The 16,795-nt window shown below is 34.1% G+C and overlaps 1 protein-coding gene across 4 annotated transcripts in view; it reads left to right on the forward strand.

Moving 5' to 3' along the window:
* The window catches only part of OSBPL1A (oxysterol binding protein like 1A), a 269,237-nt gene that overhangs the window by 11,752 nt on the left and 240,690 nt on the right, over positions 1 to 16,795 (forward strand). For 2 of the 4 annotated variants that reach the window (XM_031946509.1, XM_031946508.1), the window contains exons 2-5: positions 7,943 to 8,065; positions 12,148 to 12,233; positions 15,310 to 15,393; positions 16,631 to 16,705. In XM_031946509.1, coding sequence (XP_031802369.1) covers positions 7,945 to 8,065; positions 12,148 to 12,233; positions 15,310 to 15,393; positions 16,631 to 16,705 — 366 coding nt within the window. In that variant the 5' untranslated portion in view covers positions 7,943 to 7,944. Of the gene's footprint in view, positions 1 to 7,942; positions 8,066 to 10,179; positions 10,196 to 12,147; positions 12,234 to 15,309; positions 15,394 to 16,630; positions 16,706 to 16,795 lie in introns of those variants that run through there. The other 2 variants (XM_031946510.1, XM_031946511.1) reach the window with 2 other exon arrangements.

A 16,795-nucleotide genomic window follows, 5' to 3' on the forward strand; every position in this document is an offset into this window, starting at 1 on the left:
AAGATTAGGTTGATAATTGTGTAGGCTTCCTATATGAAAAACGGGTCTATTGTAAGTATGATATAGAAAGGTCAAGAAATTTCTGGTATATAGTAGGAGCTTAATAAATATATTTTTTGTGTTCCTTCACACCATGGTCTATTGTATGAAAGTAGACCTAGCCTTTTATGTATCTGAAGCCCTCCATTGACATAATCACAGTTTTATTGTTTACTGTGTTATAAAAGGGGCAATATGGCAGATTGGAGAAAGAGCTTAACTTAGGGTGTCTCAATGCAACAAATACCTAAATAATTTTATTTTAGGATCCATAATCAATTGGCTATGGGCTCCAGTTATGTTAAGGTTGTTTGTAGGGAAATATTGGGAGAGTTTACTTGGTTGCTACCTCTTCTGTGCCATCATGGCTCTGCCCTTTTTCAAATATGACTAATTGAGTTCATCAGTTTTATCTATTTGTTCTTTTTGTCCTCAAGGATGTAGTAGCTCATCTGGGCCAGGTGATTTGAATTCCTCAAGAGCAAGAGATAACTTTTTATTCTCTCCTTATCTTAGGTGCCAACTCTTCTTTAGCTATATTTGTTCTGTCATTTTCAGTCCCTTACCCTATTAAAGCCTTAGTTTTGTTTTTTTTTTTATAATAACATGGAATTAAAGGAGACATACTTTGCATCCCATTACCTTACCTTCTTTAGGATAATGTTTAGCCTACACTGCTAAGTCACTTCAACTGTAGCAAAAATGTAACTATTATGTATTTGTGTATATAACATGGATTTAGCAACTTCTTTTGCTTACCATTCATGGCCCCTAATTACTGAAAATTCTAGTTGTTATTTTTAGAGACACCCTGCATGGAATTTTTTACTGGCATAGTCCAGTATTCATCTTATCCTGACCCAAATGTAATTCTCTACAGAATTTCTTCTACTTTTCATACTAGTTGGGATTTTCAACTTAAAAAACAAAACCCATTACTTGTATGACTTTAAGCACCTGTTTTGGTCATTTGTATTCATCTATCTAGTCTTTACTTAAAGGCCTCTGATGCTGGGCAATTCATTATCTCTTAAAGTAGCCCATTCCATTTTTAAATAGCTCTAATAGTTAGGAAATTTTTTCTTACATTAAACTGAAATCAGCTTCAATAATTTCTGATCACCTGTACCTAGTTTTGTTTTCTGGAACCAAGCAAAATATGTCTAATCCCTCTATCATATTCTTCACAAGTTTTTCCTCTTTAGTTAAATATATTCAGTTACTTACAACCCATCCTCTCATGATATGTTGTAAAGGTCTCTTTCCATTGTGTCCTTTACCATACTCCTCTGGGCATCTCCTCATAATGTAATACCAAGAAATGAGTGCAATGGCATTAATGGGACTTTCTTCTCGGTGATACTGAGAATAGATTTTTTTGGATTGTTACATTGTTCTCTTGAGTCATTTACAAATTGCAGTCTACTGAAACCTTCAGAAAATTTCCCTACAAACTAATGTCTGTCCATGTTAACTTATTTTGTGTTTTTGAAAGAGATTTCTAAAAGTTTAAGATTTTACATTTATCTCAAATTTCATCTTATAGATCTGGTTTTCTTTAGGCATTCTTTTTTCTATGCATAACTATTTCTTCATGTATTCATAGAGTAACTTCCAGTTGATGTGGCAAATACAAATATAGTCAGTAAACATTTATTAAGCACCTGAGGTGAGCCAAGACACTCTGCTATGTGCTGGTTATGGCAAAAGAATGAAATAACCTCTGACTCTAAGAAGCTGACATTCTTTTGGAGGAAATAGATACAGATATAAGCATATATAGAATAAATACAAGGCAGTTCATAAGGAGTGTGCCAAGAGATGGGGAATCCTGAAAGGCTTCCCCATAGAAAGGCTTCATATAGAAGATGGTAATTGAAGTGTGTTTTGAAAAAAAGAGAGGAATTCTGTGAGGTAGAAGTGAGTGAATGAATTTCACTCATGAGGGATGACCATCCAATGCTAAGACACAGAGATGGAATATTGAGTACTGAATGTGAGAAGCAGAGACAAATACAATTTAGCTGTGCAAAATATTGAGGGGGAAGTACTGGATAAATATAGAAGTATAGGTTGTGTAGGACTTTAGACTGGATCTTAAAGGTAAGAGGGAGTGACTGGTTTAAGTATGATAGTGGCATGGTCAGATTTACTTAATGAAAATCACTTTGATACATGTGGGGATGATAGATTGGAGTGGAAAGAGACTGGTGGGCAGGTTTTAGGATAGTTTAGATGAGAGGTAATGAGGGCATTAATTAAGGTGATAGCTGTGTAAATAGGGAAGGGGTTACATGTGAAGGAAGTTATAGAGGTAGAAATGGCAAGATTTGGGGGAGGGGTGTGTGTGTGTGTGTGTGAAAGAGAGAAAGAGGGAGAGGGAGAGAGGGAAGAGAGAGAGGGAGGGAGAGAGGGAGAGAGAGAGGGAGAAGAGGAGGAGGAGGAGGAGGAAAAGAGACAGGGAGTCAGAGAGAATATGAATGAATGTGAAACATAATGCTGAAATAATGAATGTAGTAGACTGCTAGGAATGGTAATGCCCTTAATAAATAAGGTAGTTTACTGCGAAGGGAGGATTTTAGAAAAATAACGAGTTCTCCTTTGAACATATTGAATTTGCACTGTCTCTAGGGCATCTAATTTAAAATGTCTTGTAGGCAATTAGTGATGTCAGGTATGAGTCTGGAACAGTCATGGAGCAGAAAGGTTAAGGTGAGTAAGAACTGAGAAAAGACCATCAGATTAATAACTAAGAGTTGGCTGGAGAGAAGTTTTAAGTCATTAACATCAGAAGTCAGGTTTCTAAAGATTGAAGTGAATGGAAGGGAAGTAAAGGCAATAAATATTGACAACATTTCTGAAGAGTTTGAGTAAGATTTGAGAGTTTGTGAGAAGGAAGGGGAAGAGAGGGAGGAAAGGAAGGAAAAAGATGAGGAAGAGCGAAGAGTCAGCCAGTAAGTTAGGGAATTAAGGACAGAGATGGTATAAGGACCATTTTGTTGTTGTCTATAGGAGAGTATGTAACACCATTGTCTAGCTATGCCTCCCATATTTTAAAGTTGTACAGTTGATATTTTTGAACCCATTAGTAAGACCTTAAATTTATCCTCCTTAAATTTCATCTTATTAAATAGATTTGGCCTTTAATTCTACTAATCTGTCAAATTCGTTTTTGTTGCTGTTCTTTTGTTTTGGATTTTAATTCTGACATTTAGTCAATTTGTCAACAGTCAACAAGCATGCATTAAATATCTGCTGTGTGCCAGACATTGCTAGGTGCTGAGGATACAAAAATAAAAGTTTGTTAACTGTTCTCAAAGAACTTATGATCCATTGAGGGAAACAATAGGTACATATATAAATATATGGAGGGAATAAATATCAAAACAAATATATTCCAGGTAAATGATTTTTTAAGGCACATTAGTAATTGGGAGGATTACAAAAGGAAGTGCTTGTGCTGTGTCTTCTTTCTCTTCTTTGTCTGGAAGAGAATGATTCCAGGTGAAGATGAGGAGAGAATTCACTCCAGTCATGGGGGACAGTCATTGCAAAGTCTGGACAGATGTCCAGAGTCTGGAGCATAGAATCTGGAGAGATGACAAGCTATAACATCTGAAGATGCAAGAAATGGTCAATTTGTTTGGATTTCAGGGTGTGAGAAGGGGAGTAATATCCACTGGACTTGGAGAGATAGGTTGGGGCCATATTATGAAAGGGTTTAAAATTTTAAACAAAGGAGTTTGGATTTTATAATAGAAGCAGTAGGGATCCATTTGGGTTTTTGTGGGTGGATTTACATAGATCTGTGCTAGTAGACAATCACTTTGTGAACAAAATATAAGATGGACTTGAGTGCTGAGAGATTTAAGGTAAGTGATCATTTAGGAGTTTTAGGTGGGAGGTGATATGGGCTTTGAACTAAGGTTTATGAGAAAAAAAAAGGCATGGTAGGATGCAAGAGATGCTATGAAAGTAGATTTGGCAACTGCTTGGATATATAGAAGAAGTTGAGGTAAAATTAAGGTTACAAACCTAGGAGATGTCTTTCGCAGAAAATTTGGAAGAGGGATAGTTGGTGGGTAGGGAATATCATGAGATCTGTTTGTTAGGCAATTGATGACGATGAGGTATTGAAATTCAGAGAAACCAGGACTGGATATAGAACTCTTTCTATATAAAAATTTCCATACAGAGATGATAATTTAACCCATAGTGGGTGATGAGGTCAAAGAATGTATAGCAAGAAGAAAAGAGGCCCCCATTAGTTGAGGAACACCCACAGTTGGGGGAGTGATACATATATAATTGGCTAACTATATAATGTGAAATTTTCCTTCCATATTCATATAATGTAAAAATTTTATAAGCATATTAGCACATTGTGCTGAGTCATGGAGTCAAGAAGAGAATTTTGGATTCTGGTTTTTTTTTTTTTTTTTTTTTTTTTTTTTTCAGATTTGTTTATCTGGTAAACAAATAACAAAGTATTTATATGTGTTAATCCTTGTACCAAGTGCTGGGGATGCAAATAGAAAAGCATGATGAGAGGGAGTTAACATATGGGAGGATTTAGCTGCAAAGTAGATGGAAGGCCCTTATCCGTGTTAGGATTTTGTAGCACAACAAATGACAATGCTGGGGATTCTGGAGGGTATTGTGGGCAATGGGTATGATGAATGGGCAAGTTCAAAGCATGAAGGACCTTAGAATGCGGAGGGTGGGGGAGACAATGTGGAGGGGGAAGCAGATGGTAAAACATTGTTGTATTCATCTTACCAGGCAGATTGGAACTTGATGCATTTCTGGGCTCAGGAAACTGTGTCTGCCCTACAACTGGGCACTAGAAGGATTCAGGGTGCTACTCCAGGAGCTATTTTATTTGTTTTTAAATCTTTATATCACTGATTTATTTGATTATAGTATAAAGTTAAGTGAATTAATTGATGGTTGAAAAGCATTTTAAGCACTTACTAGTTTTTTAAGTGGGACTTGAGATGACAGTTGTAATAGAGGGGAAGTGGGTCTAAGGGTCAGTTTAGGAAAGAAAATCTTTCAGAGCCTCTGTTTTAGGGATATTGAGAAATAGATGTCCACTCAGTTACATTGAGAGAGATAAAAGGGAAAAGAGGATTTCCAAGAAGGAATAGGGATCCCTAGTGGGATCTGGGTAAGGGCACATTTGCCATGGGGAGAGAAAGAGCAGGAGAGAAAGGAACAGAATTCCCTTCAGCCTGGTCTGCTCTGATCTGCTTGATTCTTGCTCTTTGGTAGATGATGTCTTTCTTTTTTTTCTGGCAATTTACATAATTTCCTTTTATGATGTAGTCTGGAAGTCTCATAATCTGTGGGGCAGAATTGAAGTTTTAAGTTTCTCTTTGTGGCAGTTCATTGAACTTGTTCATTTGGGTCATTTATTTTTTATTTTATTTTATTTTTTATTATAACTTTTTATTTATAAAATATATGCATGGGTAATTTTTTCAATATTGATCCTCGCAAAATCTTCATTTCCAAATTTTCCCCTCCTTTTCCCCTCCCCTCCCCCAGATGACAAATAGTCCATATTAAATATATTGAAATATATATTAAATGTAATATATGGTATATGTATTTATACAGTTGTCTTGCTGCACAAGAAACGTCAGATCTAGAAAGAAAACTGAAACCTGAGAAGAAAAACAAAAATGCAAGCAAACAATAACAGAAAGAGTGAAAATGCTATGTCAGTTCCCACAGTCCTCTCTCTGGGTGCAGATGGCTCTCTTCATTACTGACCAATTGGAATTGGTTTGAATCATCTCATTGTTGAAGAGAGCCATGTCCATCAGAATTGGTCATCATATAGTCTTGTTGTTGCTGTGTATAATGATCTCCTGTTTCTACTCGTTTCACTTAGCATCAGTTCCTGAAAGTCTCTCCAGACCTCTCTGAAATCATCTTGTTGGTCAATTCTTACAGAACAATAATATTCTGTAACATTCATATACCATAACTTATTAATCATTCTCCAACTGATGGGCATCCATTCAGTTTCCAGTTTTTAACTACTACAAAAAGGACTGCCATAAACATTTTTTCACATGTGCGTCCCTTTCCCTCCTTTAAAATCTCTTTGGGATATAAGTCTGGTAGAAACTTCTGGATCAAAGGGTATGCACAGTTTGATAGCTTTTTGGGCATAATTCCAAATTGCTCTCCAGAATGGTTGGATCCATTCACATTTTCCCACATCCCCTCCAACATTTGTCATTATCTTTTCCTGTCATCTTAGCCAATCTGACAGGTACTTCAGAAATGTTTTAATTAGCATTTTTCTGATCAATAGTGATTTGGAGCACCTTTTCACATTACTAGAAATAGTTTCAATTTCTTTGTCTAAAAATTATCTGTTCATATCCTTTGTGGGTCATTTATTTTTGAAAAATGGGAAGTGATATTAACTCAGTTATTGTTTTCCTGGATCTGTCCTTCAAATTATAACTCTGTCTTACATTGTTTCTAAATAGTTTTCCAGTTCAGTTATTTTCTAGCTTGCTTTTCTATTTCAATATCAGTTTATTCCATTTTTTGTTCTCTTGTGTTAATTCTCCTTTTTGCTGCATCTAATGAAAAATTTAGGTACTCTGTTACTTATTAATTACAGTGGCCAAAAATTGTTTGAGAAGAACATGCAAAGAGTTTTGTATCAAATCTGACCAGGATATATTATTCTAAGACTCTTTACAGATAAAATCCATTTCTTTTCATTTGGGAAAGAACAATTTGTTTCTAGGTAAAAAACCATTTTTCCTGTTTTTAATCTGATAAATATTTCTTCTGATGTTGTTTGTTTTAAAATACTTATATCAATTATCGCAATAGGTAGACATGAAGTGAATGAATAGGTAAAAAAGCATTTTAAGCACTTACTAGTCAGTCAGTCAATCAGTAAACATTTATTAAGCACCAGTTGAATGCTAGGCACCCTGCAAAATACTGGGGATACAAATAAAAATAAAACAGATTAAAAAATTTGCCCTATTCACAAGAAACTCACAATCAAATGTGAGAAACAACTTGCAAATAATGATTTACAAAAAGCTATTCTCCTGCTTTCCTATGGGGTAAGATAGAATTCTATACCCAATTGGGTGTGTATGTTATTACTTCCTTGAGCCAATTCTGATGAAAGTAAAGTTAAAAAAACAAAAACAAACAAACAAAAATGTAAAGTTCAAATATTTCCCCTCCATCTTCCCCTGTACTGTATAATAGCTCTTTCTTTCATCTTTTATATGAGATGACCCATTCTACCTCTCCCCTTTGTTTTTTTTTTCTTTTCTTTTCTTTCCTTTTTCCCCTGAAGCAAATGGGGTTAAGTGACTTGTCTAGGGTCACACAGCTAGGAAGCGTTATCTCTACCTTTACCTATCTCCTTACTTCCAAAACCAATAATAAACTCTTTTATCAATCTAGCTCTTGGGCCAATAAATGCTTTTATTGGGGACTTGCGCTGCTACTAGACCTCATTTACCACTGTATCCTTGCGCCGAATCCAAGGGGAGCTCTGTTTGACTCCCTGTACCCCAAACCTGCCACTACAGCTCAACAAAATCTAATTTCATTTAGGTACCCCAAATCTAGACCTCATCAATTTTACTTTTAAAATATCATCTTATCATATTCAATTTATACCTGTACCCTCTTCTCTATATATATTTCTTCTAACTGCCACAATAATAAGAAAGTTCTCAGGAATTACAAGTATCCTCTTCCTATGTAAGAATGTAAATATCTTAATCTTGTCATGTTTCTCTTGATTTAGTATTTGAAAGTTAAATTTTCTATTCAGCTTTGCCCTTTAATTATCATTAACATGCATTGTTCGTGTAATGGGAATATTCTTTGTTATTTTATTTAGAAATGAGTACAGAAGCAGAACAACAACTTCTCCATAATGCCAGAAATGGCAACACTGAAGAAGTTAGGAAGCTTTTAGAAACTGTGGAGCGAAAGGAAGTAATCGCCAATATTAATTGCAAAGGTAAGTTTGTTTAGATTCTTATTTTTCACATTAGTCTTCATATGCTATCTACTTTTATGTAGGCACAATATTATTAATCTTCCTAAAGTGATGAATAGTTTGTAATAACTTTATAATTTCAATTTGCCTTCCCTTAGAAACTGTAAGAAACCTTAGTGAAATATCTGAAGTATTTCTCTTCATCCTTTCTTTTAAAAAAAAAAAAAATAATGTTTTTTTCCATTTACTTGTAAAAATAATTTTTAGCATTAGCTTTTTTAAAAAATTTGAGTTCCTGGGTCAACTAGGTGGCACAGTGGATAGAGCACCAGTCCAGAAGTCTAGAGGACCGGAGTTCAAATTTGACCTCAGACACTTAACACTTTCTACCTGTGTGACCCTGGACAAGTCACTTAACTCCAATTGCCTCAGGGGGAAAAATTGAGTTCCAGATTCTCTAAGATAAGCAATTTGATATAGTATATAGAACCACAGTTATGTGAAACATTTCTATATTGGTCTTTAAAAAGTATGCTTTGATCTACCCTTAGACACCATTAGTTCTTTTTTCTGGAGATGGATAGCATTTTCCATTGTAAGTCTTTTGGAATTGTCTGGATCATTGTATTGCTGAGAATAGCTAAGTCATTCACAGTTGATCATCATAGAATATTGCTGTTATTATGTACATTATTCTCCTGTTTCTGTCCACTTCACTTTTTATCAGTTCATAAAAGTTTTTCTAGGTTTTTCTGAAACTATCCTTTTTGTCATTTCTTACTCTATTCTATGTCTTCCTTCTTTCTTCTCCCAGTGCATTTCTCTTTTTTACCTCATGATTTTAATTTTTTAGATAATCATACCATTGTGGTCACTTCACCGACATGCTCTCTGTCTCTAAGTATATTCCTTCTGACTGCCCTTATTGATAAAATTCTTAAGACATAAGTATCATCTTCCCATGTAGGAATGTAAATAGTTCAAAACTTACTGCCTATCTTTTGTTTACTTTTTTTTGAACCTTCTTTTTGTCTTATTCTTGAGCACCTTAAGCACTTTCACCAGGGTTCCCTCTCCCCTGTGGCTCTAGTGAACCCTAAATTCGCTGCTTTCTCGTCCTGGAACTGTGACACAAACTGAGTATAGGTAATACAGCAGAGTCCTATATCCAGTGCTAGCAAAGCGTAGCCTGTAATCTCCTGATTGATTGTCTGACTCCCTTATTATCTTTGAGATGAGAGCTCAGGAAGCCACTGTTGTTGATTCACTTTCCCCCACAGTTTGCTATTGACTTTTCAGAGCCCAGCCTGCACTAATTTGTATTCCACTCTCATCCCAGTGAGACAGACATTTATTGTCGAACTTCTAAGCTATCTTGGACCAGAAAATTATTTCACTCCAACCTTTTGTTGGTTTTGCCAATCTAGAATTTGTTTTGAGATGATATTTTAACATTATTTCAAGGGGAATGTAGGAGAGTTTCTATCTTTATTCCATCATCTTGGTTCCATCTCCTGCCAACATGCATTTTCAAAACTTTATGGAATATACTTTTTACATGCTTTGAATGAGGTATATATAAGCTTCCTGATAAAAAGGCTTTCCATTTTTTAGGGCAGCAGCATTACTGAAATTTGAAATCTGAAAAGGTTCTTTCTGCTACCTCTTTCCTGGCCTTTGTGTCTTAAGATTTTTTTTTAAATAACTTTTTATTGACAGAACCCATGCCTGGGTAATTTTTTATAACATTATCCCTTGCACTCACTTCTGTTCCGATTTTTCCCCTCCCTCCCTCCACTCCCTCCCCCAGATGGCAAGCAGTCCTATACATGTTAAATAGGTTGCAGTATATCCTAGATACAGTATATGTGTGCAAAACTGAACAGTTCTCTTGTTGCACAGGGAGAATTGGATTCAGAAGGTAAAAATAACCCGGGAAGAAAAACAAAAATGCAAACAGTTTACATTCATTTCCCAGTGTTCTTTCTTTGGGTGTAGCTGCTTCTGTCCATCATTGATCGATTGAAACTGAGTTAGATCTTCTCTTTGTCAAAGAAATCCACTTCCATCAGAATACATCCTCATACAGTATTGTTGTTGAAGTATATAATGATCTCCTGGTTCTGCTCATTTCACTCAGCATCAGTTCATGTAAGTCTCTCCCAGCCTCTCTGTATTCATCCTACTGGTCATTTCTTAAAGAAAAAGAAAATTCCATAACATTCATATACCACAATTTACCCAACCATTCTCCAATTGATGGATATCCATTCATTTTCCAGTTTCTAGCCACTACAAAAAGGGCTGCCACAAACATTTTGGCACATACAGGTCCCTTTCCGTTCTTTAGTATCTCTTTGGGGTATAAGCCCAGTAGTAGCACTGCTGGATCAAAGGGTATGCACAGTTTGATAACTTTTTGGGCATAGTTCCAGATTGCTCTCCAGAATGGTTGGATTTGTTCACAACTGCACCAACAATGCATCAGTGCCCCAGTTTTCCCGCATCCCCTCTAACATTTGTCGTTATTTTTTCCTGTCATCTTAGCCAATCTGACAGGTGTGTAGTAGTATCTCAGAGTTGTCTTAATTTGCATTTCTCTGATTAATAGTGATTTGGAACACTCTTTCATATGAGTGGAAATAGTTTCAATTTCATCATCTGAAAATCTATTCATATCCTTTGACCATTTATCAATTGGAGAATGGCATAGTTTCTTATAAATTAGAGTCAATTCTCTATAAATTTTGGAAATGAGGCTTTTACCACAACCTTTAACTGTGAAGATGTTTTCCCAGTTTGTTGCTTCCCTTCTAATCTTGTTTGCATTGGTTTTGTTTGTACAAAGGCTTTTTAATTTGATGTAATCAAAATTTTCTATTTTGTGATCAATAATAGTCTCTAGTTCATCTTTGCTCACAAATTTCTTCCTCCTCCACAAGTCTGAGAGATAAACTATCCTAATGTCCTCTAATTTATTTATAATCTCGTTCTTTCTGCCTAAATCATGGACTCATTTTGATCTTATCTTGGTATACGGTGTTAAGTGTGGGTCCATGCCTAATTTCTGTCATACTAATTTCCAGTTATCCCAGCAGTTTTTGTCAAATAATGAATGCTTATCCCAAAAGTTAGGATCTTTGAGTTAGTCAAACACTAGATTGCTGTAGTTGACTATTTTGTCTTGGTATCTTAAGATTTTTGTTGAAAAGAAAAAAAGGAAAGGCAAAAAATATATATATCTATATGTAATTGACATCATGAAGAATACTAGTTAGGACTTTGCCCCTGAATTCTAATTCCAGCTGTATACTTCTTCTGATACTATTGTTTATTCATCTGAGAATGTATTCAAGTGATTCCGCTGTAGCACCAGCCTTTCCATCCACATCTTTTCAAATGCTATGTGAAACAAAAATCTATAACATTTTGAAAAATACATAAAAGTATATTAGGAATATTTAACCTAGTACAATATTCAAACGGATTTTTTAGGATATTGATACTATACAAAAAGAACATCTTTATTAAACTGAGTAAGGATTTAAAATCATAGAATTTCAGAAATGGAATCAATCTTAGGTCATTTAGTCTAATCATTTCAGTTTTGTAAATAAAGAAATTGAGTTTCCTAGGAGTTAAATAAGTTGTTCAAGATCACATATATATGCTTAGTGGAAGATCAGTGACTAGAATCCAGATCTCTTGAGTCTTGGTTTAGTATTCTTCATGATGTCAGTTACATATAGATATATATTTTTTGCCTTTCCTTTTTTTTCTTTTCTTTTCCCTAGCCTTTCTTTTTGTTTTAAGATAGATACATTTCATTGGTATAGAAATATAGAAAATTACCTGAGACAAAATTACATTTATCATTGAAAATGAATTGCCCAGGGTCACACACCCAGAATATATCACAATTGCTTAATAGATTTACTTGCACTGGGGCTAAGCAATGTTGAAGTAAATTGTTCTGGAGCATTAGGGAAAAAAACATCTCATTATGGTGATACTTTGTTACATAGTAACAACTGCTATTACAGTTATTATGAATGTAAAATTTTTCATTTGCCTACAGTTTGTGTTCTGATAACATTTTTTAGGGAGAAGTAAATCTAATTTGGGTTGGACTCCTCTTCATTTGGCATGCTATTTTGGACATGGACAAGTAGTACAAGATTTGTTGAAGGTATTTTTATGGCTTTTTATTTTAAAGATTTATGCTTAGTAGTTTATAATAAATATTGTTTTTATTATTATTTTAATAATATTTTATTTTCCCAATTACCCATAAAGACAATTTTACATTTATCTAAAAAATTTTTGAGTTCCAAGTTTTCTGTCTTCTTCTCCTACCTTTCCCTTACCTAAAATGGTAAGTAATTTGATATAGGTTTAACGAATATTTTTGAAATGTCCTTATAGAAAGAGAGTAAAAATGTATTTTAGTCAGTAATAATACTAGTAGTTGCTTTTAAAATTTAACCAGATCATAAGATTCTATTATGGTTCTTATTAAGAACCTTACTGGTTCTGTAATCATAATTTAAAATTATCTGAAGTTAATAATTTTCTTGTATGAAACTAATTTAAAACTTATAATTACTTTTGAATACCAGAATATTTTCATGATTTCTACAAATATCTCCAAAATAATTAAAGAAGAAATAGGTTATTTTTTTAAACATTGAAAACTGAAGGTGATGTTTTGAAAATGTAAAGGATTCATGCAGTGATCTAAATTATTAAATATCCTGTAATATATGAGTCACTGCTTTATCAAATTTTTTTTAGTATAAGTTAGAAATTTACATTCTTTTCCTGCTTTAGATCTAAAGAACTCAAGTTAATACTTTCTATTTCTTCCTATTTCAATATAAATTTTAAATTTTGTTAGTCATTTGTTTTTATTCAGTGGGTTAATTACTCTGTAAGAAATGTTAAACTAATAAATAGTGTTACATTACATCATTACAGAATTTCTTTAGTTTGTGAAGTATTTTATCCAGAAAAGTTCTATTTTAGTGTCACATCATCATATGAATGCAACCCTACTTTCTCAAATGCTATGATTGTAGAGTATAATATCTGGCAAGTTCTACCATGTTCAAAAGCTTTTCGTATGGTACTGGCAGCAAGACAATTTCTGAGGACCAGCCTAACCAAGTATGAAGAGGTTTCTCCCCCAGAGTCTGGCCATTTAGTAATGAATTCTGCTTGACAACCTGTGAAATGAAGTAAAATACAAAATTATTCTCATACCTGTGATCCCTACTTCTTCATCCATAGTGACAATAGCAGAGTGATGGGCAAGGAGGGAAGTAATGTTAAGAATCATATAATGTTTAGGCCTATGGTAAATGCTAACTCTTGATTCTCTCATTGTAAGCTCCTTGTGTAGCAGCATTTGGGAGTAAGGAGATTAGGAAAGGGTAGAAAAGACCTTTTGCAGAAGACCTTTTGATTTGAACTGAGTCTTAAAGGAAGCCAGGGAAACTAGGACAGAGGCAATCAACAACAAATGTTTATTAGAAACAGCATAAAGGTTCTTAAAGAGATTTATATACAGAAAAGAAGGTGACTTGTGTAGCATGCCTCATTATTAATCACATGTTAGAAGATTGAGGGAAATGTCTTCTATTGCTTTAAAGCTTTTCTTTCTTTAAGTGCCTGTAGTATTTGAGGCACTGAGAATACAATGATCAAAAACAATTTAACTGCTGCTTTCCAAAATATTAGATTCAAATGGGGTTGGGAAGTTCATACAAAAAAGTAGAAGAGAGATTAGTGAAATGTTTCATTAAGTAAGTGGCATCTCAGTTACTTCTTTAACAAGATGTAAAAAAACACAAATGAGAAGGTAACATTGTATTCCAGGCATGGGAAGTAACATATTGAGAATGCATAGAAGTGAGACTACAGAACAGGGTTATGAATAATTAGTAATCCTATTTTGGCTGCAACATAAAATGCATGAAGTAGAGTAACATAAAACTATAGAGATAGCTTGGATCTGAAGTGCAGAAGAACTTAAATTCTAGACCAATAAAGGGTTCTCTATTTTATTTTTTAAGAAATAGAAGTCTGCTGTACTTTTTGTTAATTATTAACAAAGCCCCCAATCAACAATTATTAATAAATTATTAATAATTTATTTGATAAATCAAAATGCTATTTTAGAAGCTCTCCTGAAGGAAGATGTCTCCTCTGAGAAGGTCACAATTATATAAGATTCCTTGCAGAATATAATCAATAGATTATTTTTAAAAAATTTTTATTTTCAAAACCAGATTACCTTTTTGACAACTTTCTGATCAATAAGCAGCTAACTGGCTCAGTGAATAGGATAATGAACATGTAGTCAGGAAACTGAGTTCATACTACCTCAGTTTTTCATCTGTAAAATGGGGATGATAATAATAGCATCTACCTCTCAAGATTGTTATGAAAATAAATTTTAAGGCATAATATTTATAAGATTTTTTTTTCATATCTAAAGTACTTTATAAATGCTAGCTGTTGTTGTTATCATCACTAAGACATTAGAGAGACACATGCTCATCAAGGAGTTTTTTATTGTCAGAGAGGAGATCTAGTAGGTATACCCTTTAAGGTGATGTAATCTTCCAAATGCTCCTATTTTCAGATGACTCAAGTTTGGAACATTGCAGAACCTCTTTGATAAGAGCTATGATTATTCAAAAGATTAACTTAACTAGTCATATTAGTGAAGAAACAAACCAACTAAAAGAAGAAAACCTGTTACCCAGAGGATAAAACAAAATTTCTCAATTGCACAATTGTCTATTTGTGTATGTGTATATAGATAGATAACTAGATAAAGATATCTATAGATATCTTTATGGAAAAATAAATATCTCTGGTGTGACTTCAGCAAATAGATTATAATTTAAGCCCAGAATATAGGAGGAATAAGAGAAAAGTAGGCTCACATTGCCATTGGGAAAAGGCAAAATTATTTTAATGGCTCTTAATTTCATTCCTAGAACAAAGGACTGTCTTTTAAATACCATCACTCTTCCAATGTTGTCTTATGGCTATGAGTCATGGCATATTACAGTCTCTTAGGATTTGAAATTGTGGGTCATCCTAAGGATAATGGAAATGTGCATGGTGGGTGCTAGCAGACTCTAGCACCTTATTAATAATAAATTACAAAGGGGAAATAGTATAAAGCATGCCAAAGAAATGTAACACTTGACAGGAGATGGGATGGTCATGAGGAATGACAACTGCTCTATTAGTGTCCTTGTAGTGTCGAGAAAGCAAGTTGGACGGACACTCTCTGGAGAACAAATGGAGGGCATTTCTGCACAAGTCACAACAAGGTAGGCAGGCAGATCAGGATCCCAGCATGCGTTGGTGGGAATACCCTTTTTAAATTCATAGACCCACTGGAGTATTTGAGAAGAAATGGGGACTCAGTAAATGATTTTGGGTAGGAGAGTCATGTGATCAGACTGGTATGTTAGGAAAATAAATTTGGCAGCTATGTGAATAACACATTGAGTTTATGCTTTGTAGATTATTTGTTGTGACGTCATAAAAAAGGCATTTTATTTTTATGAGCCTTAATTCCCCACCTGTAAAATGAGGGGGTTAGACTAGATTATTTCTAAACTCCTGATTTCCTATAAGATACTAGAGGCAGATAGACTGGTTTACAGGTCTAGTATACTAATTCAGGAACAAGTATCTGAATTAGAATGGTAGCACAGTGAATAGGGAAAAGTACAAGAGTATGAAAATTAATAATTGTTTTCTATATAATTGAGTTTTCTGCATTCCTACATATTTTTATAATCCTTATGTATTGTATTTTATGTGTTTAAAAATATTTTTCTGAGAAGGGGCCATAGGCTTCATCAGACTGCCAAGGGGTCCAAAATACAAAGTTGAGAAACCCTGCTTTAGAAAAACAAATTCTTTAAACAAGATAATTGAATGCAATTTTATTCTCTTTGCTCTACTTCCCTGGATTATTTTTTATTCATTGACTATTTTTTTTTTTACTGCTTCTTACTAAGACTTTGGTCATGTCCTCTGCTGGGAGTGTTATTTCCTTCTTTTTCTATACCTATTGAAATTCTGCAGTCCTTTTAGATCCTTTGAGAAGATCATTTCATCCTTAAGGACTTTCCTGGTCTCAATAGGAATGAATAATCTTTCCTTCCTCATACAAGGAATTTCATATTTTTTTTAAAAAACATTTGTAGTGTTCTTTTTTTGATATATTTGTCATATCCCCTTATTAGATTTGAAGCTTCATGATGACACAGAATTATTTTTTTTTTTATAACTCACAATATTCTGTAATAAAATCACATATTTAGATCTAGAAGAGAACATAGAGATCATCTAGTCCAGTTCCCCCATTGTATAAATGAGGAAACAGGACCAGAGGAAGTAAGTGGCTTCAAATGTGGGTCCTATGACTTCTAATCCAGCATTCTTTTCATCTTAGCTGCACCATGCTGTGGAGATTTAGTAAATGAGTTTGGAATTGAATTATTTTGGCTTTTGCTTATTTATTGAAATATTAAAGTTTTATTTTTTATCTTCTAGGCTGGTGCAGAAGTAAATGTGTTAAATGATATGGGAGACACTCCACTTCATCGTGCAGCATTTACAGGGCGAAAGGTAAAAATAGATTTTTAGGCATCTTTGTGTGTGTGTGTCACTCCATATGCACAGTATAACTTCATCTATGTGCTTGTGTTTGTATTTATG

The sequence above is a fragment of the Sarcophilus harrisii genome, chromosome 1, assembly GCF_902635505.1.
Source record: "Sarcophilus harrisii chromosome 1, mSarHar1.11, whole genome shotgun sequence".
NCBI lineage: Eukaryota > Metazoa > Chordata > Mammalia > Dasyuromorphia > Dasyuridae > Sarcophilus > Sarcophilus harrisii.